The following is a 24,664-nucleotide window of genomic DNA, read 5'->3' as shown; positions in this document are numbered from 1 at the left end:
AAGTGATGCCAATTCTCATTTCTTGGGCTGCCTGGCAACCAGATTTTATTTAGCTTGTAATCACTTCCTGAATCTACAAATACCCCCCACCACAAGTAGCCCAGCTAGGATCAGCTGATGGTGTTTGCTTTTTTTTTTTTTTTTTAACCCCCACCCCCCCTCCCTTAAAAATGTCTTGAATTTAGTAAGAGACCAGAGAGAGGGTGGTATTCACTACCACTTTCTTGCTAAACTTATTTTGTGATGGATTATTTCACTTGCATCTACAGTACTAGTCATTAGCTTCTTAATGAGTGCAAACTTCTAGAAAGCAAGTAGTGCTTGCCTAACTATATATAAAGCAAAGCTGTTAGTGCCATTACAGTCTACCAAAGCAGTAAAGTAGTTTTCTTAAAGAGGGGGAAAAAAGCTACCACAGAAGTTGAGAACACTGTTTTTCTTTAATATGAAACAGAAAGCTCCACTTGTGGCTCCAAATCAAAAGCCATGTTCAGAGTAGGAAGAAGCTATCCAGCAACAGTAATTTTACACTCTTCATGTCCTTGCTTTTGCGAGTCCAAGCTAGCCATTTGGCAATACTTTCATTTAGTTACTGTGTTAAAGGTAAACCATAATCAGCCAGTCATGTTCTTAGCAGACCATGATTTTGGAAACAATTCTGGTGCATTAAAAATATTCTACTTGTGGCAATTCAGGCAATATTCTACCTGGAAGGCACAAACTGTATGACAGCACTTAAGACCATAGCTTAAAATCCCAGTAACAAAATGAGTTTACTTCTCCACCACCTCCCAGTTCAGCAGTGAGATTGTGGGGAGGGCGGTTAGTGAGAGAGAGAGGAAGTGGTTAGAGTGGACAAGAAAGCAGAACAGGGTCTCTTCTCTTAAGTTGTCCAGTTACATTCCTTCCACATACAGTGACCTGAACTGCTTTTGTTTTCTTGAGTTGTGGAGGCTATAAGTCTACAATGTAGCAATTAAAGCTTTATGCTGACAGTCAGCAACTCTGGTATACACGCCAAATTCAAGATAATGAAAGACCCTTCAAAGAACTGTACTGTGTTTTGGATGTCTATCTTGGGATATGGTTTTTCAACAGTAAGGGCTACTACTCTTGACAGCCTAGTTTAGACAGAAGCAAGATTTTAAACACATCAAAACTATAGATAAGAACCTTTGGGTCCCCTCCCACCATTCACTCTAACCAATCAGACTCTTAACAAAGTAGCCTCCCAACAGGCTGACCATAAGGAAACCCAGGACATCTGGGACATTCATCTGTGACATCCAGAACACTGCCTAACTCACAACTCTCACAAGTCGGTGAGGATGAGGTGATGTGCCAGGCAGGCAGCAGTGCCTGCCTGCCAGGCACTCCATGCCCCTGGCCAGACTGCCCCACACCACCGCGTTTTCGGGACACCCATTATAATTCTCAATACCCTGACAAAACTGCCCTCTGAAATCTGGGACTGTCCGGGCTAACTAAACTGGAACACAGTGTCACCCTTCCTCTGAACCAGTTAGTCTCTGAAGGTACCATCCTGCCTCGCCTTCTGCTGACTTCAGACCAATACAGCTCTTTAACCAGCTAAGACATGGTTCATACAACCTGCCCAGGCAACAACAATGTACAAATGTATACATTTTCTGCCATGTCCACAAGAGGGAAGGGGATCCATCTCACTCAGTTTTGCAGTGGGTAGGAAGTCCATTCATAAGCAAATCCTTCAAGCTGAAAGCCAAATCAGCAAGAGCTGAGGCCACACTATTACTTAGGACATAGAGGAAACTCTCATACTATTGTTTTCTCTGGAAACATCTGGCATTTAACTCATTAAATGCCATGTGACTTGTTCCCAACACCCCTTCAGTATACATCTGCAGCCACCTTCAGTTCTATTGTCTACGGTAAATATGTCAACTATACCTATCACTGTGGTATCAAGGTACAGAGATTACATACCACCCAATAGAGATGTGGGATGGTTCCTGAGAAGTGAAGTGAGCTTTTAGGTTTGTAAAGCATTTGGTTTCCTATCTAATACTCTTTGATGTATTTATTTCCTCTGCAGTTTCTCTTCGGCTCCCTTTCCTCTCTCCTGCCCCTCATCCCCCCCCCAAGCCTCATGTAAAAAATATTAATTAAAAAAAGCCAATAAGCCAACGCTGGGCACTGCAGCAACCCTCTCACAGGATACCATATAAAGTACATATTCTATAACCCCTCCTTGGGGAAAAACAAAAAATAACAGACAGACAAAACCATAAGTAGTGGTTTGTCCTGGATAGTAAAAAGTGTTTACAGCCTGTTAGCTGGTACTTTCTAAGCCTCTAATATAGGCAAACATTAGCTAGTGGATTATGTTTCAAATCAATCAATTAACTTATGCCAGGTTAAAAATTCTCATCCACGTCACATTTCATAGCATTAAATGAAAGATCCTAGAGCATGCAAGATGAGGCATTCCAACAAAAATACCTTTCTATCTTAGTAAGGATGATGCCTGAGGCACTTGAACAAAGCGTTCTGCTATCTTGGGACTGTGGACTGTACTTCCATGATTCGCAGCTCATTCTCAAGGATCTGCCAAGTGTATAAACGGTTCCCATTATTTACTCAGATTAACAGTTGGTAAATGGGTCCCATGGAATCACTGAAGAATTTTCCTTATAACCATTTCCCTTGCTTTTTTAAAAAAAGCCCACCCCCTACCCCCCTCCCTATCCCTGAATGAATGTGAGAACTTCCTGGGCTCAGGACAACATGAATAGACCTGGCAACTAGTCAAGGAGATAGTGCGGGCCTGTGAATGCTCTGAATTCAGCTTCTGGGCTGCTGCTAAATTAAAGGAATTCAGAAGCTTCACAAAGGCTTGGCTATTTAATGCCTTCAGCCTTTTATGTTATAATATAATTAGGCAGCATACGAAAGAAAGCCTCTTCCAACTGGCTGTGCAGAACAAGCAGACACAGTGACTTCTCCTGACATTCTCCCTTTTTCTTAAAGTGATGTCATCATCACACTTCTGTGAAAGTTTTAGGACAGCAAGGTTTTCAACCTGAGAGAGCACATCTTTACTTGAAGCAGGGGTTTTAGTTTGCTGATCCTTTTTACTGTATCATCTTTCAATTCCAGCCCCCAACATATACTAATAACCTCCCAGACACGTTCCTAGACCAAAAACAATTTTGCTTGCTGCTGTATGGTTAATCCCCAGACACAAAGTGTTATTACATTTGTTTACAGACCAGAGCATTTCCATGCAGTCAATATGCCCATGATAAAGACTGAAGTGAACATCTTAACTACCACTACAGTAGCCACTAACTAGCAGGCCAAGTAAATTAAGAAGTTAAAAAGTTTCATGCAATTTCCTCACCACTACTGAAGAAGACTCTTCTAGCAGTGGCTGGAATCTAACTGAACCCCCATCTCCAATAAAAGTTTCCTGCAATTATAGCATCCTCTGTCAACTCCAATTTCTTCCCCCTCAGTAGGTCACCTCAGTCTTACCTGGATTCCTCCTCTGCCAGCTAGCTTTCATCCATACCACAATCTTGAAGACACTGCTGCTAACCATCTTAAGCAGCCCCATATACACATGGAGTAGGATAACTAAGAACTGGGAATCCCACAAGCAAGTCAGATAGGAGAAAATTTCCCGTCCTGATCCTCAACCAGGACAGGATGGAGCCATCTTAGCACAGTGCCATCCACCTCTTTTGGGTCTGCAGAGCTTGCTTGAAAATAAAATAAAATAAAATAAAATAAAATCTCTCTGGCAGCTAATAGACCTAATATCAGAGGTACCTACCTTTGTCTGTTACTCAAAGGAGCATCCACCAGTTAAAAGTAGCTTCTACCCCATATGGAAACTTTGGCCCATAGTCAAAAGGGTCAGGGATCTCTCAAGCAACAAGACAGAGCAAAAACTGCCTCACTGCAATCTTGTCAATAACTTCAACTACTAACAGATAAAAATTGCTGAAACAGCTAGATAACAAGCAATGGCTACCCGAGGACCTACAGAACAATCTTTTTCCCTATGGGGGGCAGTGATAATCCTCACAGGCAATAAGACTTTACACTCTTACACTGGAGCTCACCAGCTTGGGTGCAAGTTACCAGAACACCTCAACATCAGCTGGCAACCTTGAACAGCAAAAGCCTGAAGAGGACCTGCCAAATTAGAGGTTTGACTTCAGCAGAGCATCCAATTATTTATCCAAAAGTCTTTCACTAAGCTCAACATTTATAATTTCCCTCCCATTTAAAGTAGAGATACCTCTACTATGATAAACAGCCCAGCTCTTAAAACAACACCAACTGGCACAGGTGACAGAACCCCATTTTGTCCTCAACTTGTCCCAGCCCTATTTCTCTATAATTGGCTCATACTGGACCTCACAGGAAATGGCTACATTTAATTATTTGAATCCTACACTCAAGTCCTAGCCTTTAATCATCAATTGCAAAGAACAGCATAGGCACCAGGTTGATCTTAATAGGCTCAGCTTCCATATAACCATTCATTTCTGGCAGTCTTTTTAACTGCTGTACTTCTTGCATCAAAGCAGCTTATAAATTTCTGTTGAGACACCGATATATGCTGCACATCATGTACACAGATGTATGCATACATGCTTTATCACATGTATTGCTCACACCCACCTTATCTAAAAAGGGTCATGTCACAGCTGTTTTACTTTGCTGCTCCTTTCTGAAATTCAGATTTAAAAACAAAGGGCTGACTGTAGTTGCAAAAGCTATCCAGTTCAGTAAGTCACAAGAACAATGAGACACTGAGGCAAGCCCAAGCGAACCATCAGGTCTTGGGGATCAAGAATGACCACTCTACAGACAGCTTCCAAAAGCACCTTTGGGATTTGAAAGCCCTGGAGAATCTTTGCACAGTCTGTAAGAGCCGCACTCTGGTTATCTGACGGAGATGTACATCAGCTCCTCACAGATCGCATGCACCCAAAAGAAAGGAATTCCCTCTCTCAGCCACAAGTATTCATTTTAGTAACAGAGTCATTGTTCACTTCTGGAACAGTGAAGTCTCCCAGGGACAGAAAGTGATTACGAAAACTCACATCTGCTGCTTGGACAAAGCAGAGTTCAGCCTCCCAACATTTCAGTTTCAGGGAGGGACCAGACCCAGATTCAGGTCAACTTGGTTAAGTTCAACAGCACAGTCCCTCATGGATGACCAAAGCAGAAAGCTCAGAACAGAAGCTACATTTAATGCCCTGTCCACCATACCTCTCCACCATCAGCAAGACAGTGTACAGACAGCTATTTGATTACCCAAGCTTAGTAGCAACATTGTATGCATTTTTTTTTCAACTGCCAAACTACCAAATTAACAGAGTTCCTTTTCTTGATAACGTGAAGTGCAGAGTATAATCTAAAACAGCAGTTTAGTACCCGGGACATCCACATGTAAAGGTTAATCTTAAAACACATTTAAAAAGCATGAATTTATTTTTGCTGCTAACCTTAACTCTTACAATAGCAATGCCATGCCTGTTTTAAACTGTGGTTAAGGAAAGAAAAGAAAAAAAGCATGCATTTCAGGAGTCCTATGGTATTATCTAAGGGTCCATATCATAGGACCCACCCTTAGATAATTCAGCTTGAAAACCACCACTGGTGGCAAGTAATAAACTGACAACTGCTTTCACATACCTGCTTTTTATACCATGTGTGATGCTTCCTAAACTGCTCAGACTGTGTTTTATCCTTCTGCTTTAAATCAAGTTCTGGAACTAGGCAGATTATAGACATGCTGGCTTGGTATATCTGTATATGAATATAGGATGCAGTTGGTTTCCCCTTCACTGCAATCTACAGTCTAGAATCTGCTGTCAAAACAGCAGACAAAGTATTAGGGATTATTAAGAAGTATCAAAACAGAATGTAGCATTATGCCCCTTTATAAATCCATGGTGCATCCACACCTTGAATACTGTGCTCACTTCTGGTCTCCACACCTCAAAAAAGGATATAGAAGAACTAGAGAAGGCACAAGAAAGGGCAACAGGGATGATCAGCAATTTGGAGGGGCTTTCATATGAGGAGAGATTAAAGAAGCTAGGCCTATTCAGTTCAGAAGAGAGATGCTTGCAGGGGGACACGATAAGGGTTTACAAAATACTAAGTGGTGAAGAGAAAGTAAATAGGGATTTATTATTTACTCTCTCACACAATACAAGAACTAGGGGTCACAAATGAAACTACTAGGTAGTAAGTTTAAAATGAACAAGAGGAAGTTATTTTTCCCCACAGAGTATAATCAAAACATGGAACTCAGTGCCACTAAGATGTTGTGGAATCTGAGAGTTTCAAAATGGGATTAGACAAATTTTTGGAGAAAAGGGGCATCAGCACCCCTTATTGAGCATGAGTATTAGTGATACAGTCTTTGAATCAGAACTTCCTAGCCCTTAAATGCTGGGAGCTGCCAGTGAGGTACACACAGTGGGAAAACATCCTGGTCATACCCAGTTCACTCTCCCTTTCAGCATCCAGTCTCTGTCACTACGTGACACAGGATACTGGGCAAGATGGGCCTATGGTCTGACCCACTAAATAGCAATTCTTATGTTTTTATGTTATGTTCAAATCCTGCTCTTTTACTGCAGACTTCCAATGCCTGACAGATTCCACTAGAATACATCTCCCCTCTCTCTCAGCAAGTGATTCAGTACTCCTGATTTATGCATGACCTTACAGACCTATTCATAAGTCCACTACAGAGAAGAAACCAAAAAGAAACTTGCCCTAAGGAACTTGCATACTGTCTAGACCCCAACAAAACCCAAGGACTTCCCATACTACAAAGAGTTCAGTTCCAAGTGTGCTGAAAGTCAGAGCTGAAGAGGCTGAATACTGATCCATCAGCATCACTGCACTAGATGGGAAATGCATTAGAAAGAAGAAGGGGTGGGGAGTCAGGAGAGCTCATATAAGGAAAGCAACACACATTTCCCTGCTACTCCACCACTAAAAACACTAGCAAACTATCAGGAGTCCAACAGCCGCATTCCTTTTACATAATATGATGCAAACTGGTACCATCATCACCCTCAATCCCAAACTGCAAGAACTGTGATGGAGCATTACAGGCTGGAACCACAACTCCAAGCACCACACAAATGCATCAGAAAGGTACTCTGTAGAGTGCACTTTGTGTATGACAGTGATTCTCAACCAGGGTGATGCACAATAATAGCACTGCTAAGTATGCAAATATGATTTACATGATAAACGCAGAGAGATTTCAAATAGACATTCATAGTGACCTGTCATGGTCTTTCTGAGTTCTTTACAACAAAAGAATTGTTCTAGTATTTTTCTGTACTCAGATAACAAGTGGAAAGGAAGAGCTAGCATTTTCTAAGGGCTGCCTCAAGTCAAATGAGGGGTGCCTCAAGCCTCAAAAGACTGAGCATCAACAAGTTATGAGCTAATCTTTACAGACACAGTGGGTTAGGGCAGGAGGGACCTGACCTATTTAAGTGAAGGCAAAGCAGCTCTCTAAACCCTGCACTTTGACCAGCCTAGTTTGCTTTCATTTTTTGTTTAGCCAAAGTAAGAAAAAAACAAAAAACAAAAAGAAAGAAAAATTGAAGACAGACATCTTTCTGCTGCATCCTCTTTTCAGTTCAGCTCCAACGTGCCTCCTGAAAATATAGGCCCATGGGATAGTTCCATGTGCCCCATGCACACCTGCTTCTGGAAACACAAACAGGGCAGGCTGCAGCAAAAGCATGTGTTCCTGCTACAGCCACTTCCCAATCTAGCTCCACAGGAGGCATGCAGCACAGTTCCCCCTGGCTACAGCAGCAATAGGCTGAACATATTATAATTATAATGATCTAATAAGTTAATAATGTATTAATATTATAAACATTGTAATTATATTTAAATTGGTTTCTTAAATGGGGTGTCACTAAATTTTGAAGGGTTTTGAAGGAGTGCCTAGAAGCTAAGCAGATTGAGAACCACAGACATACGATATTTATCCAAATCTAAGAGGACTTTGAATTTAAGACACTTCCCCCTTTCCAATAATCTGATTCCAGACACAGAAAAGTATACACTTGTTAACATTTTCCATGTACAGAGTCTAATTATTGGAAGGTCATCTTAAATTCATTCCCCCCAGCCAGCACAGTGGTTGGGGGCAAAAGCCCCACCCCCACTTGCCTGCCTGTCCTCCCACCCCTTGCCCCGCCTGTGCCTACCCCACTGTACCACCTACCCCACCCTGTGCCTACATCCCGACACCAGTCCCCCTTCCCCCTGGCCCACCCCTCTATTGGAAAGCAGCTATGGCCCCAGGGCAGTCAGCAGTGGCAGTACCCTGGCCCAGCCAATCAGGCAAACACAACAGCTCTGGGCTTAGCTGGGTAGGGGCCAGAAGGGCTAGAGCTGAAAGTAAGTGGGGACAGGGGAAAGACTGCACCATCTCCCCCACACCCAGCTGCAAACCATACATCTCCCCTGTGCACCCCTTCCCTCCCCCAACTTGAGTCACCCTGGCTCAAGGAAGGACCAAAGCCAGAGCTGAGTCACCTCCTCCTCTGGGCTGGTACTCCAAGATTTAGGCTTTCTCCTAGCCCCCTCCCATGGTGAGGAAAGACAGGAAAGCCCAAAGCTTCCCTGATTGTACCACAAGGATCAGTTGTCTTGCTTATTCATCTCAATAATCAGACACATTTGTCATTCCAAAGAATTCCTGCATGTGCTCCATTTATTAACAAACTAAGGTGCAACTAAGAAGAAGTTAAAGAGACTCCCTCAAAAAGTGACTGAAACCCAGATGTCCACTCTCAGTCCACTCTCACCTTTAACCATACAAGCACCCTCTTTAACCAACCCAAATGCTTCTAAGTGCATTATACATTCACTGGGTTTTTGGTTGTAGTTGTGTTGGTCTAAGCCTCTAAGGACATAGGCAGGCAAGGTTCTTTGGGTAGATGTGATATTTTATAAGGCCGAGTAGTTGGAAAAAAAATTATTTACAAGCTTTCGGGTGCAATCACCCTTCCTCAGACAAAGACTCCCTGTGCCTAAAGAAGGGTGATTGCACCCGAAAACTTGCAAAGTATTTTTTTTCCCAGCTACTCAGTTGGTCTCATAAAAGATATCACATCTACCCAAAGAACCTTGCCTGCTTAGAAATTCACTAGCAGCAGGACTGAAGGGGCACAGAAGGCTGAAATATTCAGTGTCATACATACCATACAGGTTTCAAAGACTCTCTCATCGGTAAACAGGGCATATAGGTTACTGATTTCACTTCAGTGCATCCACACATCAAGGCAGTTTGTTTGTGCAGTATACTGCATGCTATGTTATGTAACTAGGAGAAGACTGGGAGTGCCATCAGCCTGACTATTTTCACATATTACCCAGTAAGACTTCACATGCCTTTCCGTCCATCTAATTCCACCATGCTGAATCAACTCCCCAAGTTATAAAGTTGACAAAACTTTTTGACTGAAGCACAAAAGCTTTTCAAAATGAAAGTCAATATCAGCACTCAGCCAGAATAGAATACATATACCATGTTCAGTTTCCCATGCACTAGGTATAAGACAGTTTCACAGACAGAATGGGCTGCAAGTGGTCAATAGGGAGGGACCTTTATTCTACTCCGCACTGTAGCTCCCCTGAGTAAAACACACAGCGGGCACTTTTGATGTTGATGCACCACTCACATCACACTGACAACAGACCAGTCATTCTACTCACAAGCAGGATGTACATAAAATCAAATTAAAAGCTAAGATGACAAGCTTTTACATCAACCTTAGAAGTACTGTACTGTGTTGAGGTAATACTTTGTCTGTCAAGCTGTAGTTGGCTTAAAATAAACAAACCACCTTTAGGAGGTCAGGATGAGAAGACTAGAGTGCCTGTCAAAGCTGCAGTACTGCTACATAAAGTTCACATTAGGAGACTGTCACTGCCTTTGTTTACCTTCACACACTAAAATCATAAAAAGTTCCCAATCAGTTTCAAGTTAAGGCCATCTACAGCCCATGTAAAAGGCAAATCAATCTATGAACAGTTTTGGTTTGCCTACTTACATTTGCTTTAGCACAAAATCATGCTGCAAACAGCATCAAGAAGCTGATAGAAGCAAAATAACATGCATCTCTTCTGCTGTAAAGTAAGGAAGCAGGGTAGATTACCATGCTGAACAACTGAAGCTACTAAAATCACAGTTACAAGTCTTATTCTAGTGCTATTTTCTAATGCTGTTAAAATTCGGCTTTGACTAAAACGTGCATTAGTAAGGGCATGCCCTCCCTTTATCATAATTACAGGTCTCACAACTCTTTCCCTTTGGGTCAAAAGAATCAAGACTTGGATATAAACAAAAAATAAACTTGCATTTGATTTCATAATCTGCTTCTAAAACATTAATTATGTTTAGAGATTTTATGCAATTTTGTTTATTTGAACAGAACTTGGCACGGCAGTTTGAGTGCTGGAGGGAAGGAAAAAGGACTGGTTAGAGTAACAATTTTTTTTCCTGAAAATGTATAAACCCAATCCAAAATGCAATGAAGTCAGCTAAAATACTCCTACTGACTTTGAATCAGACCCTGAATGACAAACAGCCAAGACAATTCAGAGCCAAATTTTACTTTGGCACAAACAACTTAATGAAATTACACTTTTAAACCAGTGGTCAAATTCTCTCTTACTTTGCACACTGCCTTGTGAATACTGCAGTACTGGTTTCACTCTTAAAACTAGACACAACTGGAATTAAAATTCTAATTCTTGCGTAGTTTGTAACATCCAGGCTTAGGTAACATGTAATATGTCATTCTTAATTCTCACAATGGGAAATCCATGATCCAATTTGGCAAGGAGTATTTTTATTCTTGTTCCAAGGCCACAAAAACCAGATGGGAGAGATTGTAGTTCCCCAACAATAGGTAACTTGCAAAGACAGCATGCTGTGCTGTTGAATTCAACAATTCTTCACCCCAGTAAAGGCTTCTTTTGACCTACAAATAATACATGTTTTTCAAGACAGCTTTGTTTGACTTATGGAATGCAATATACCTCAAAGGGGAGGGGAAGGTTATTTACACACACACACACACACACACTTTTTCTGTCTCTCTCTCTCTCTAAGTTTCATAGTTTTTAGGGGCTGGAAGAGACAGAGCAGATTAATCGCGTCTAGCCCCCATGCACTTGGGCAGCAAAGATTGCTGGGAGCAGATGACCCCAGCAAGATGGACATCAAGACACTTTTTGAAGATCATTAGGTGTTTTAGTTGTCTCCCATTCAGATGGTAATAAATATCATGAAATTTTTAACTAATGAATTGTTCAAGTCAGGCAATCCTGCACAGCACTTTGGAGGATGGGCCACAAGATGCCACCACAAGGGCCATAATGTACATGCGATGCTGTCTGCTGCTCACTGATTTCCATTTCTCCACCCACAAGGTATGTTAAAATGGGCAATAAGGCAAAGTACTGTTGACAGTTACATGTATTCTGCCTACCTGAAGCCTACCCCCCCAAGTTTTCCACTGAACAATACTATTATTCATTTTCAATCCACAAGTATCTTGGTGGAATGTAGCAGCTGTCCTAGCAGTGCAAAAAAAAAAAAAAATAGGCTGTTCCTCATGTATAATGCAATTAATGTACTACAGCTTGCTTTGTGGTAACAAGAAATAAGTATATTTAGTCCTACCATTATAGCCACTCACATTTGAGGTGGTTGCTATTTAAACCACCTCCAACTTTTAAAACTGCAGTAGTTCATGAAGATTTAGTCCTAGCTGAGACATTTGAAAACTACTAATTTAGAATGTGACAGAGGCCTACTTTTACAGAACAAATACTACACCATACACAATATATTTGAAGGGCAAGAACCTCAATTAAAAAGTTGTTGCAAGTTGAACAAAGGAATGATGGCATCTCATGGAAAGTATCCTCCTACTGTAGCTGCCATCAGCTTCCAGTTCCAAAACTTCTGAAGGAGTACCTGAATAATAAAGTTGGTGAAATTTTCACTAGGAAACACTAATTCATCAACACCAGAAGTTTTTGGTCAAAAATATTAGGAAAGCTTCTCAGGTCTGGGGAGGAAGATTATTTCCTCCCCCCCCCCGAAGTGAGAGAGGCCACTCACCATTCCCATCCCAGAACAGTCAACAGCTCGGAGAACACCCATCTCAGGGACTGGACTGAAACCTGGCCTCCCAAATCTCAGACAAGAACCCTCACTAACAGTCCCCTGACTATTCTGGGTGGGAATGAGTCTGCTTTGCAGAGGGGAGGAGAGAGAAACTCTACAGATCTCCCAGACAAAAAGTATCCCGAAACCTTGAATTCTCAACATTCATCTTGTAGCTAAACCTATTCAAGATCCACTAACTGAACAGGCATTACTTTTTATAAACACCAAGTCATTTAAATGACTAGGATGAAGTGGCTCACATTTCTCAGGCAAGTCTCTCAAAAAGCAGGATGCTGGAACTGCACAACTGCCAAGTTAGCCATCAGAAACCAGAACTTCAAAATATGCCAACACAGAAGGCTCTGCTCACCCAATTTAGTTTCTACAGGCACTGAAACACACCTCAAGGGTCAAAACAGGTTCTAGTTGAAGCAAAGAAAGATTTTGCCCAAAAAATCATATTTAAGCTTATCAGTTAACACAGTTAGCTCCCCAATTTCAACGCCTTAATAGTACTTGCAACAGCTGTTCAGTACAGACATACTTAAAGGGCATATTCTTGGCCCTAACCTTACATTTTATGAAATCTACACCTAGGAAGGCTGCCTGCAAAATCCACAACACATGCACACCTGGCTTTACCTGCCATAACATGCCAGACAATACCATATAACATCAGCAGCAAAACATTCTAACAATTTCTGAACTCCAAATATGCTGCATCCTCATGAACTGAAGTAAAAGGGTCTAATAAAGAGATTTCTTTCCACTGATGTTCACAGCCTAGAGCCAAGAAGAATGCATAGTCAAGTAAACTGAATTTTTAGAATTCTCAAGGGATAAAATACCTTGCAAATCAGTTTACTCAAACTCTTGTCCCTTTAACTCAAAGGGATGCAAACAAAAGGACTTTAAGGTATTTTCAGGTGAAACTTTACCACAAAATTAATAGGTTTAATCTCATAGGAAGTGTCCTTGTGGATTTCTAATCCTTACAAAAATTTGATAGGAAAATGGGAGACCAATGAAAAAGTGGAAGTGGTAGCCTTTTTACAACACCTAGAAGTACTCCCTACAGTTCCTCTTCAAAAAGAACTATCTATGTAATAAAGAAGCTTCCTCTATGTTGTCTAATAAACCAATAAAGCAATAAATACTTCTGGGGACAGTAAAGTACAAATCAGTGCCTAACACTGATTTGGATCAAGGCTTTAGCTTTTTTTGTATTTCTGCTAGTGGCTTCAGCGAGAAGACCCACAGTCTGTCAGTATTCTAAAGTGATGCGCATTGAACAGACGGATGTTTTAATTGCACTGAGGGGTTTTAGGTATACCACCACCACGAGGGAGCTTAGGCATTAGCTTTCCACAGCTACTGCTTTTTGAAACAGAGGATGTTCAGTCTGTGTATCAGTGACATTTAGAACGTAGAAAGGCTTGAAAAAAACATGGGGGGGAAAAGACGACACTATGGAATACCGCATTCAATAGTAGAATTCAACGCACAGCCATTCCAACTTCCATTCTAAGTTGGAATGGAATCTCTGGTGAGATTTATCATATCTGGACTTCAAATGCACTTAAATAATGGAAGCTAGCCAAGTATATGCCAGAATTGGGAGCTGTAAGTCCTATTGTACTTACAGCTGTTACATACCAACAAGTATGCAAGTTACATCAGCGTTCCAATGTTATCAACATGCTTCCTCCTTCACCACCATTTCAAAGGCCTTCATAGACGATATAGCCCTAGTGATTTATGGCTCTTTGCAGAAAACGTTATTAAAAGGTTGTTTTGTTTTGGTTTGGGTTTTTTTGTTCTTCTATTACTGCATATATTGGATACGTCTTTCCTGCAATCATGAATAACACACTGCATACATTGACTGTTTTTTAAGTATTTTTCCCTGGTAGACTGTGCAGATATCCAGTAGTTTCTCTCTCATTCAAACTGGAGCATATGCCACAATTTACACAGAGGTGTGAATGCTGTTGTGGCTCCCTGATTAACACTATTTAAATGACTCCTGAGCCAATCAGCATTGAGCAGAGCCTCACATAACAACAGGTCAGCACCACTGCACTAGAACCTCAACCTCACTTTACACTGACTTCATTTGAACAGAATGGGAACAGCCAACAGACCACAAAACACATGCAAATCTCTCACAAAATACATTGAACCAGAGCAGCAAACCAACAATAATTCTGTTCTTCTAACTTGCCCACAAAAAAACAAATGTTGGAGATGGCTATTTACTCATGCTGGCCACACTGGAGAAGTTAAGTGTTTTGATTTAAGCACACTAAATGATTAATAAAGTCTGGCTTCCCACTGATGAGGGATTATGAAGGTTTCTTCCTACTACATGTGATACATAATCAATAGGGCACATTAGTTTCAATCACTAAAATGTAAATAAAACCTATGTCAAGGTAGGAGGACAGTGGGGAAAAAGGAACACAGCACCTTACAGCTATAACTTGCTTCTCTTTACAGGGCTTGATTCTCAAATTTTTAATTAAATTCTCAAACCCACAACCTCCCCCCCTTCTCAATAGCATGTATTAAAAGATAAAATAATTACATGTACATTACATCAAACAGTGCTCCAAAATCCAAAGATCCTCTTCTCAAAGTCTAGAAGAGACTTTTAAACAGCCCTGTTTGCTGAACTTAATTAAGACTAAGGGTTTGTAAGAAAGGAGCAAGAACACTTACAAAAGCTTATGTGCAGTCATTTGTTACCTTTATTACGAAGTAAGGCAATCTTTTTCTTTTGTGATGCCCATCCTCTAAACACACACAGATCTAGACCAGGGATGACAAATTCTCTTGGCCCCCCAGGCCAGAACCATACCCATCTCTGGCAGCAGGGTGAGTGGTACAGCATTAACTATTGTGGGGATGGGTGTATCACATGCCCCTCTGGTACCAGCACACATCCCCAGTGGGGCTCCATATGACAAAATTCAGCATCAGGTGCCAGAAGAAGCCCCATGGTCCGTATATTTATCAACCTTAGTCTAGACAATTCAAGATATTCCACACCCTAGAATAGTGGTTCTCAACCTTTTCAGACTTGAGGCACCTTCTGTGAATTGAGCAGCACTAAACATCAAATACTAATTAATTTATTACCGTGCTTATCTCCTTGCCGAGGGGCCAGACAGTGGAGGCAGGGGAGTGGCCAGGCAGAGAGCCTGAGCCTGCACTTATCTGCTTAGCTCAGAGGCAGGCAATTATTTCAGGCAGAGGGCCGCTTACCCAGTTTTGGCAGACTACTGAGGGCTGCATGGGTAGCCTCGCCCCTTGACAGGTGCCCTGCTCCCTGGTCACCATCTTGGGAGCAATGTCCCAGGGCCAGCACTGGTGGGGTCCAGGCTGGCAGGGGTCTGTGGAGCTGGGCTGGGCTGCACCAGCAGGGAGTAGGGGGAGCTGGCCTGGCTCCATAGAGCCCCTGCCGGCTGGGACCCTGTGCTCCTGCCACCTTGCTCTGGGCCCTGCTGGCACTGGCCCCAGGACACCAGTGCAGGCCCCATGCTCCTGCTGGCTCCCACACCTGCTCACTCCCAGTGCCCCCCAGCCCGGCAGTACAGGCAGGGGGCAGCACACAGCCCCTACCCCCTACTCGCCGGCAGGGAAGAAGCTGGTGCTGAACGCAGGGAAAAGTGGCCTCTTGACTGCCCTGTGGCCAGCACTCCCTGCTGCAGGCACTCGCAGCCCAAGTGGGGCTGTCTGGCGCAAGCACAGGCAGCCCCATGTGGGCTGCAAGTGGCTACAGCGTGGGGCACTGGCCACAGAGAGCGCAAGGGACCGCTTTTCCCCCCCGTGCTCAGCAGCAGCTTGTAACCTGCCCCCACTGTCAGCCTGGGCCCCGCTGGCTCTGGGCTCTCCCGTTGGGGCTGTGCGCAGCAGCAGCAGCTGCCATCCGCCTGCTTGCAGCACTGGCCAGTGTTGGCTGCTGCTACCCACCCAGAGCTCACACACTGGGCAGCCCATAGGCAACAACAGCAAACACTGCCCCAGCTGGGGCTTCCGGCTGGGGGGGCGGGGCCAGGCAGGCCCTACTGTTGTGGGAGCCTACTGGGCTTCCCCTGGGTCCTACTACCCTTGATACCTGTCATTTTTTTTTTTTTTTACAGGAACCAAGGGCAGATGAATATTAATTTTCTACATTTTTTAGGGGTCCAGCAGGTCAGATAGAATGGCTTCGTGGGCTGGATCCAGCCCGTGGGCTGTATTTTGCCCACCCCTGACTTAGCTGCTCACACCTGGAGCCTGAGCATGCCCTTATCTATGTAATCTCCTCACACTTCTTGCAGCACCCTTTAAATGATCCGTAGGCACCCCAAGCTGCTTCATCACCCTGGTTGAGAATCTATCCTAGAAGGACCACAGAGTTACAATGCCTAGGAAGCTCTCATATGTTATTAAGGGCTTTTATACATGTGCTCCGGAAGGAGGGAGTTGCTTTAAGGGGTGGTGATAATTAAAGCGCCTGGAGCATCTTGTGTATCAGTGTTCCTGCACTTCAAAATGGCAGCAGGGGCGCATTGTCTAAAGCTCAACTAAGCTTTAGTTAAAACGTGCCACACCACCATTTTGAAGCGCAGGTGGTAACTGCCACACTCCAGCAGACTTGATTAATCGAGGCACCCTAAGTGTCCAAACTTCTTTCCCTGACTACATAGCTAGAAAGGTTATTGTTACATCACTTCCTGATTGTTCTTTTAATCTAATCAAATCATTCCACTTGACACCAATATCTTAAATCTCCCCCAAACTGAGGCAAGGATAGGAAGATTGACATTTTGTATAAAATGGATTTCACTACAAAGCCAAACCCATTTTTCTCACAACTTTCTCAAAGGTCATGTGAGCAAGCAGCACTTTTTCCAAATGAAGTCTGATAACTCTGCGTGAAATTGAGGTTCCTAATTACAACTGACATTTCTCAGTATTATACCTGTAGGCAAATCTCCTCACTGAAAAGTGATACATTTGGTGACACCAACAACATAGGGGCCCCCACACTGGAAACCAGCAGGCTGAGTGATGCTCAATATGGAGCAGAGCCAGAAGTCCTGTCAATCTTTCAGCAGGCCCCAAAATGCTAGTTGTAGTAGAACAACTTTGCAAAAATCAATTTCAAGATGTACATGGTTTACAAAGTGCAAGAAGAAGTCCCAAATAATTTAAAATGCAACCCTCCTACACTTTCTATGACCTGGAGTCTCAAGCAAGACACTAAACCCTACGCTGGTCTCTAAATTTTCACATCGTTTCTACTACAAGCACATTTTTCTCTATATTCAAATTTTAAGCGGTCAAGCCTACTGGGACACATTGTGTTTCACAAGATTTTTTTTTTTTTTACAGAGCAATAAGGGATATTATATCATTTGTGCTCAAGAAGCACATTGGATCACAGCAACTCTTATGGTTTGAGGAATAATTTGGCAAGCCTGATCTAATTGGTCTCCCAGTTACACTGCCCCAACAATAACTGCCCTATGAATTCTTTTCAAGGTCCACAATCTAGTAGAAGACTACCTCAGTAGAAAGCTATTTAACCATATCCTTTTACATTAAGATTTAATATTTCAAATGTTAAGGAAAGGAAGTCTTTGTTAAAAATAGACTGCCACAGAGCATGCAGTTACATGCATGACTTGTCACTAATACCTGATCCTGCTCACACTAAAGTCAAAAGAAGAAGGATCAGGCCCCCTTGAGTGCTATTTCACTCCAACAACTTTAGCTGTGTAAGGTCTCAAAAAATATAACAGTGAACAAGTCAAACTTTCACAGGACCCTGGTGAAACTACCTTAAAATGAGGAACGAGCATGCAGAAAGAGAGAGATGAGTAAACTAGAAGAGAGCTAACAAAATGAAAGGGACGGGGGAAGGTGAAATCAAGTTTTTCTTTAGCACAATGTATTTTGCTATAAAAAAAGAAAATGTTAGATGACAAGTCTTCATTTTACTGATTTCACTAAAAGCTATCATTCCAAAGAAAAATGCAGAGACAGAGAGAGAGAGAGAGAGAGAGAGAGAGAGAGAATACTGGTGGACTATAAACAAACTATACCCCATCTCATATTTTCCCTCCCCCAACCAAAAGTTTTCAACATTTTTAAAAGGGATAAAATATAATCAATTGCTTCCCCCCTTTCCTCCAAACATCTTTTAAGCATTTGGTTTTAGAAAACACAGATTTTATAATGCTCCAGAATTAGCAGAATCAGTTTAAGATTTGATGATCCCCAGGTTCCCTCTATATTATGCAGCCTACTTGACATACAGAATAGTATATTTTGGCCTGGTAACCCCATAGGTTACTTCTTAACTTCACTTTGTACAGAAATGTTTCTGGCAATGCACAGTTTTAAGGATATCAAGGAAGCCAAAAGATAAGATATGGCTAGGGATGAACATACATGAAGGAAAAGGCAAACATTATTTGTAGAGCACAGAGAGAGAAATAGAAATCAGTCTAAGTTTATCCCACTTTATAGCAAAACAAACCCCAAATTCCTAAAGCCTACAAGAGTCATTTTGCAGAAAACTGTGGCCATAGCAACAGAACTCTTCCATCCATTGGGACAATCACCTGTAGAAAGATAGACAGAATACACTATTTTAGAGCATTCCTCAGGATACTGATAAAGCTCATTTGTAAACACATCTGCTTATTCCTGCCAGCATATCCCACGTGACAGCCTAGATGTACCTCCTTTTCCCACTCCCCTCAGGGCAAGCCCTTGTAATGCAAGGGGACAGAAAAGCAATAAGGAGGAATTCAGCAACTCAAATGCTAGTTTTTGCTGGTCTGGCCCACTGCCTTTTCACCTCTGTTGCTTATATTACACCTGTTTTCACAAGTCCATTACATACAGCTACTACAATTAAATGTCATCCAGCACTCCATCTCAGAATTGGTTTGGGCAGCCATTCTGTTACAAATGCCCTATGATAGAGATTTCATGCTTTAATCATAAACACGGTGTTCTGAAACAGGAGTTTCAAACGAGAGGTGGGTTTTTTTGTTTTTTTTTAAGACACACTTGAACAAAATCCCCCCAAAAGCTAGGCTAGTCAAAATGAGGCTGCATAATTCAAATGCAAAGTATTTTCCAATCTGATGCATGATATGCTATTTCACAATATTCAACTATGAAATATCATATTAGTTTGGGAAGCAGTTAAGTGTTTATGTAGCAGTGAGGTTAACTGCTTCCCAAACTATCACAATATCAATTGTGAACAGTATTTCACAAAATTAAATTGTTTTTAAAGTAAGGAAATTCAGCTTGCACAAGCTGTTATCCTTTATCTTCATGACATGTAGTATATTATACTAATAAACAATTACTTTACAAATTTAACTCTAGCATTCTATGCTTATCACATGCATATGATTATAAAAAGATACATGTATTTAGGAATGTGTATACATACACATCTTTTTATAATATCAACTAGGTATAGCAAATGGATTTGAACACAATAAAAGGCTCCTGAGTACATTTAAGACTCTTTTATTCAATGTCCATAGTGTGAATTCTTCTTAAAAAGAAAAATGCAGACAGTTACTACTGCATTTTATAAACAAGCTTGCACATTCCCACTTCACTGTGGGAGTGGAAATAATTAATTTATAAAAGTAACATTCCCATCAAGAACATCTGCTGAATTCCACCCCCTATTAGCACAGCTGAAAAACATTCAGACCACCATCACCACCTGACAGCAAGAGCTGTTAGTGATTTTTTCATTGCACCCCTCCCCTCCCAGTCAACTCATGAACTAAATAATACTCCACCCTACAGTATGACAACAAGGAAACTTAAAGAAAGCAGGAGACTACCAGCTTGTGCATTATTATCTTCTCCCCTACCTCAGAAGTCTTTATTTTACATTCACTGGGATACAAAAAGCTGCTGCTTCCCTATTGTATTTCAATACACAGCAGAAAGAAAGTAGTCAGGTCTTGGAGTGGTAATGCCAAGATGGAGAGTAGATGTCATTCTCACTCAACACCTAACAATAGTATCATGTTATAAGTACACACGCACACATACTTACACAGAGAAATAAATTTAGTTCTCCCAGGGACTGTGCATAGTTTTCTTTCTTTAAGGAAACAGATGGGTGGGGAAATACAAAGCAACTCTGCAACCCTATATCATGTTTTACATAAGTAACTTAACTAACAGCCTCAGAAACATGAAATTCTGTGCAGTTATAAAATTAACATTGTTACAACTTCTATCCCCTCTGCCCCTCCACCTCCCCAACTTCTGCATGGCAAGTCTCAAGAGCAAAATTTCTAATGCAAGAGCGGTGTTGTATTTTGGGTGTGTTGGTCTAAGGACATAGCCAGACAAGGTTCTTTGGGTAAATCTGATATTTTTTATTAGACCATCAAAAAGTTTTAGTTAGTCTAATAAAAGATACCAGATTTACCCAAAGAACCTTGCCTGCCTGTGTTGAAATCTGGGCACCTGACCAAGATTCTTGATAGATATGTCCTCCACTTATTTTGCATTTAAAATACTTCTACACTTTATTTTCTTCAGTAAAACCCCACTGCTATATAAACACTTAATTGCTTCCCAAATTAACACGAACGTATTTCTGAGAACTAAATGCTGTCACTAAGTCGCTCAAGTCGTAAGCTCCTGCTGCTAACCTGTACAAGTGCAAGCCAACCAAAGTGGTTTGCTACCCATTTCTCTAAACTTGTAAATTAGGGAGCCAAAGGCAAGTCAAATAAATGGTTCAAAGCCAAATCCAGCAGACAGCTCTGCTAAACCAAGAAGAAACTAATTGCTATTATGTAAACATATATTAGAAAGACAAACTTCTGTCATGAATCTAACAGAGAAAGACAAGTGCACTTCTACAAGAACGCAATACCTTACAACCAATTCAAACCTGAAGGGCAAATGTCAAATATGCCCTCATAGAAAGGAACACATCGCAAGCTAACCTTCTGGACCCAAATATCATGCAGGATATGGACAAAACCCAGATTCATAAAAAGGAGGCAGGGGGTGGATAATCACAAAAATTCACAGTGTAGTTAGTGGACACAGCAGAAACGCCCCACCTTTGGCTAAAGAAGGCTTTTTGAGGCAACCTTGCAAAAATTCATCTCCAGGCTGCTAGTGTCTGGAGTCTGACTCCAGAATCAGTTCCAGCTCTTTCCCCCCCCCCCGGGTCTAGTTTTGTTGCGCAAGGAATAAAATAAAGTTTCATTTTTCCTTTTAGAAATAAAAAGGAAAAAAAAAAAGGCTGGTAGGGCAGATAAAGATGACAGGCTTTTGGAGATGGATATTACTAGTCTGCCCACAGGTTGGGGAAGGGGGGGAGGGAGTGGTAACTGCATGCAGATTTACACTGTGACCCTAGAGCAGCAGCCCTCAAGCCTTGAAGCACCCCCAGGAAATTTGAGGTGCTCCTTTGAAAGCATTTTGCAGTTTTCACTGCACTTTAGAGTCAGGAAAGAGAATGGAGCCCTTCTTCTGTTGCCAGGAAGACCCCAGCAGGGCAAAACGCTCTTGACACTATGGATTCCCATTTTGCAATCTCCCCTGACAGAAGGGTCTCCTCCCGCAAGGTGCTTTAGACCCCAGAAAATCTGGGTGGGAAAGGGCTTCAGGAGGCCATCTAGACCAACCCCCCCACCACTCCCTAGCTCAAAGCATGACCCTCCCCAACCCAGGCTTCAACCTTAAATCCCCTAAGGATGGAGATGGCACCACCACTCTGGGCCTGCTCCGGGGCTCTACCAGCCTCCTGAGGAGGTAAGTTTCAGGTGTCTACCCTCCACTTCCCACAGCCTCGCTCCTTGGGCGGCTGCGTGCTGCCCCCCCGCACTGTGGCACCCACGGGGTCTGTCAACCTGGCAGCCCCTTCTCTCCCCCCCCCCCCGCCCGGCGGTAGCGCTGACCTGCATAGAAGCGGATGAGGCAGCCGGTCTCGGGGTCCAGGCCCTCCTCCTGCACCCGCCACAGGTCGCGGAAGCCGAGCTGCGAGAGGTAGTCGTTCTGGATCTGCAGGGGCCGCTCGTGGGCCTCCAGGCGGCGGCTGGTCTCGCCGTGCAGCTGCACGTACAGCGCCCCCTCGGGCGCGGGCAGCTCGGCCGGGCGCGGGGGCGGCGGCGCCTCGGCCTCCAGCTCCTCGGAGGAGGAGGACGAGGCGGACGAGGCGGCGCTGCTGTAGGCGTCCAGGCGCCCGGAGGCGCTGCCGGGGCTGAGGCTGAAGCCGTCGCTGTCCGACAGCTCGCCCAGCAGCGAGGGGCAGGAGCGCGGCGGCCCCGCGGCGTACAGCTCGGGGCCGGGCAGCGAGCGCGGCCCGGCGGGGCGGCGGCCCCGCGGCTCCCCCGGCACCCGCACGGCCCCGCCGCCGCCGCCCAGCCGGGCCGCCACCTGGGCCGCCGTGGTGTCCAACGTGCAGAGCACGGGGCGCGGGCCGGCGCCGCTGCGGCGCTCGCAGACGTGCACGCAGCCCCGCTGCAGGTCCCGCCGCACCCAGTCCCGCTCGGGCGCCGGCAGCGGCTGCAGCTGCCGGGCCGGCTTCAGCCCCGCCGCCTTCCTGTCCAGGCTGCGGGTGGCCGGCGCGGCCGACAGGTTCCTCTTCAGCCGCCCCCGCCGCAGCAGCAGCGAGTTGGCGCCGCCGCCCGCCAGCGCCGAGCCCCCGGCCGCCCCTCGCCTCTTGCGCGGAGCCGCGGCGGCGGCGGCGGCTTTGCCCGGCAGCGGCTGCTGCTGCTGTTGCTCCCGCGCGGGCTCCATGGCCGCGGCTGGCGCCTGGGTGCGGGGGCGGGGCGTGGAAGGCCGGGCGCCGCCGCGTTCCGCCGGGGGATTACGAGGCGGCCGCGAACATTCCTGCGCTGTCGCCGCGTTCCGCGCTCCGCGCCTCAGCGCCGCTGCCCAGCTGTCGCCAGCGCCATTAGGGGCCCGGCCGCCTCCCTCGCCCGGCCCCGCCCCCTTCGCGCGGGGGCTCATGAATATGCAGCGGCCCCCGCCTCGGGGTGACGCCATGCCGCCCTCTGCCGCGCGCATGCGCAGTTGGGGGCGGGGCGGGGCGGGGGGCGCTGGGGGATGTAGGCACCTCCTTCCCGCGTCCCGGCTGAGGCGGCGTTTCCGTTCCTCCCACACCCCCGATCCCGTGGCTGGTCTTAAGCAGGGGCAGGTCTTTCTCACTTTCCGTCTCCCAAGTCCTTGGTTTCCTTTCTGTTCCGTCCGGGCAGAGCGCGGACCAGCTGCAGACGCTTCCTTCGCCTGACCGAAGGGTGTTTGTACCCGCAAAGAAAAACTTTTCCAACTTCTTTTCGTTGGCGGGGGCTGGTCTGAGAGGGAGGCACGCCTCCCCCGCAAGCCCTTGGTTTCTTTTCTGTTCCATCCAGGCAGAGCACAGACCAACGGCGGACGCTTCCTCCACCTGACGACGGGTGTTTGTACCCGAAAGCTTGCAAAGAAGAATTTTTCCAACTCTTTTCGTTGGTGGGAGCTGGTCTGAGGCAAGCCTCCCTCCCCCCACAAGCCCTTGGTTTCTTTTCTGTTCCGTCCAGGCAGAGCACAGACCAACGGCAGACGCTTCCTCCGCCTGACAAACAGTGCTCGTACTTGCAAAGAAGAACTTTTCCAACTATTTTAGCTGGTCTAATAAAAGATCTCCAATTTACTCAAAGAACCTTGTTTCTCAAAAGCAGTCCTGGCTTTGCAGGGAGCTGTGCCCCCGCCCCCACCCCAATCTGTTGCCAGGTGTACGATAATTATCGTATATGTACACTCGTTTCAACCCTTGTACAATGTACCAGCAATGATAGTAAAAGCACTCAAAATGTACGATGGTGTCCAGGTTGCAGCTGTACAGGTCTAGAGGAAAAAAGCAATCAGGGCTCATGGACAGAGGTGATATTTTTTATTAGATCAAGATTTACAATATTTTATTTTACTAGATATCTTTTATTAGACCAACAAAATGTACAATCATTTTTGAGGGATATAGGTTGTGGCATATAGCTGTAAGAAATGGACACAAACAGATCACAGAGCAACTCCCTCAAAAGGACTCTGAGGAACCAAGGGGAAAAATGTCCATCCTTTACCTCCCCTGTGCAAAATGAAGTGTCTTTTCTACCTGGGAGAACTTTTACAATCTTTGAGTTCTCCTCAGCCTGACAAGGGTGTTTGGACCCAAAAGCTTGCAAAGAAAGAAATGTTTCTGCTACTATTTAGTCGGTCTAATAAAAGATAACCACCGCTCGCCCGAGAGTTTTGTTTGGCAATAATTTTTGAGGCAGACAAAACTCTTGGGCGAGAGGCGATATCTTTTATTAGACCAAGTAAATAGCAAAGAATTTCTTTCTTTGCAAGCTTTCAGGTTCAAAGTTTTGTTTGAATAAAAGATACTGC

At 44.2% G+C, this 24,664-nt stretch overlaps 1 protein-coding gene across 1 annotated transcript in view; it reads right to left on the bottom strand.

Annotated features, from left to right (window-relative positions):
* PHLPP1 (PH domain and leucine rich repeat protein phosphatase 1) overlaps nucleotides 1–23,302 on the bottom strand; it is a 211,197-nt gene extending 187,895 nt beyond the window's left edge. The window contains exon 1 of the mRNA XM_019490333.2: nucleotides 22,198–23,302. Coding sequence (XP_019345878.2) covers nucleotides 22,198–23,287 — 1,090 coding nt within the window. The 5' untranslated portion in view covers nucleotides 23,288–23,302. The remainder of the gene's footprint in view (nucleotides 1–22,197) is intronic.
* Between the last annotated feature and the right edge of the window lie 1,362 nt (nucleotides 23,303–24,664).

Source organism: Alligator mississippiensis, chromosome 3 (assembly GCF_030867095.1).
Source record: "Alligator mississippiensis isolate rAllMis1 chromosome 3, rAllMis1, whole genome shotgun sequence".
Taxonomy (NCBI): Eukaryota; Metazoa; Chordata; order Crocodylia; family Alligatoridae; genus Alligator; species Alligator mississippiensis.
Note: the sequence above shows the minus strand (reverse complement) of the source record. Positions and strands in the feature narration are given on the sequence as shown.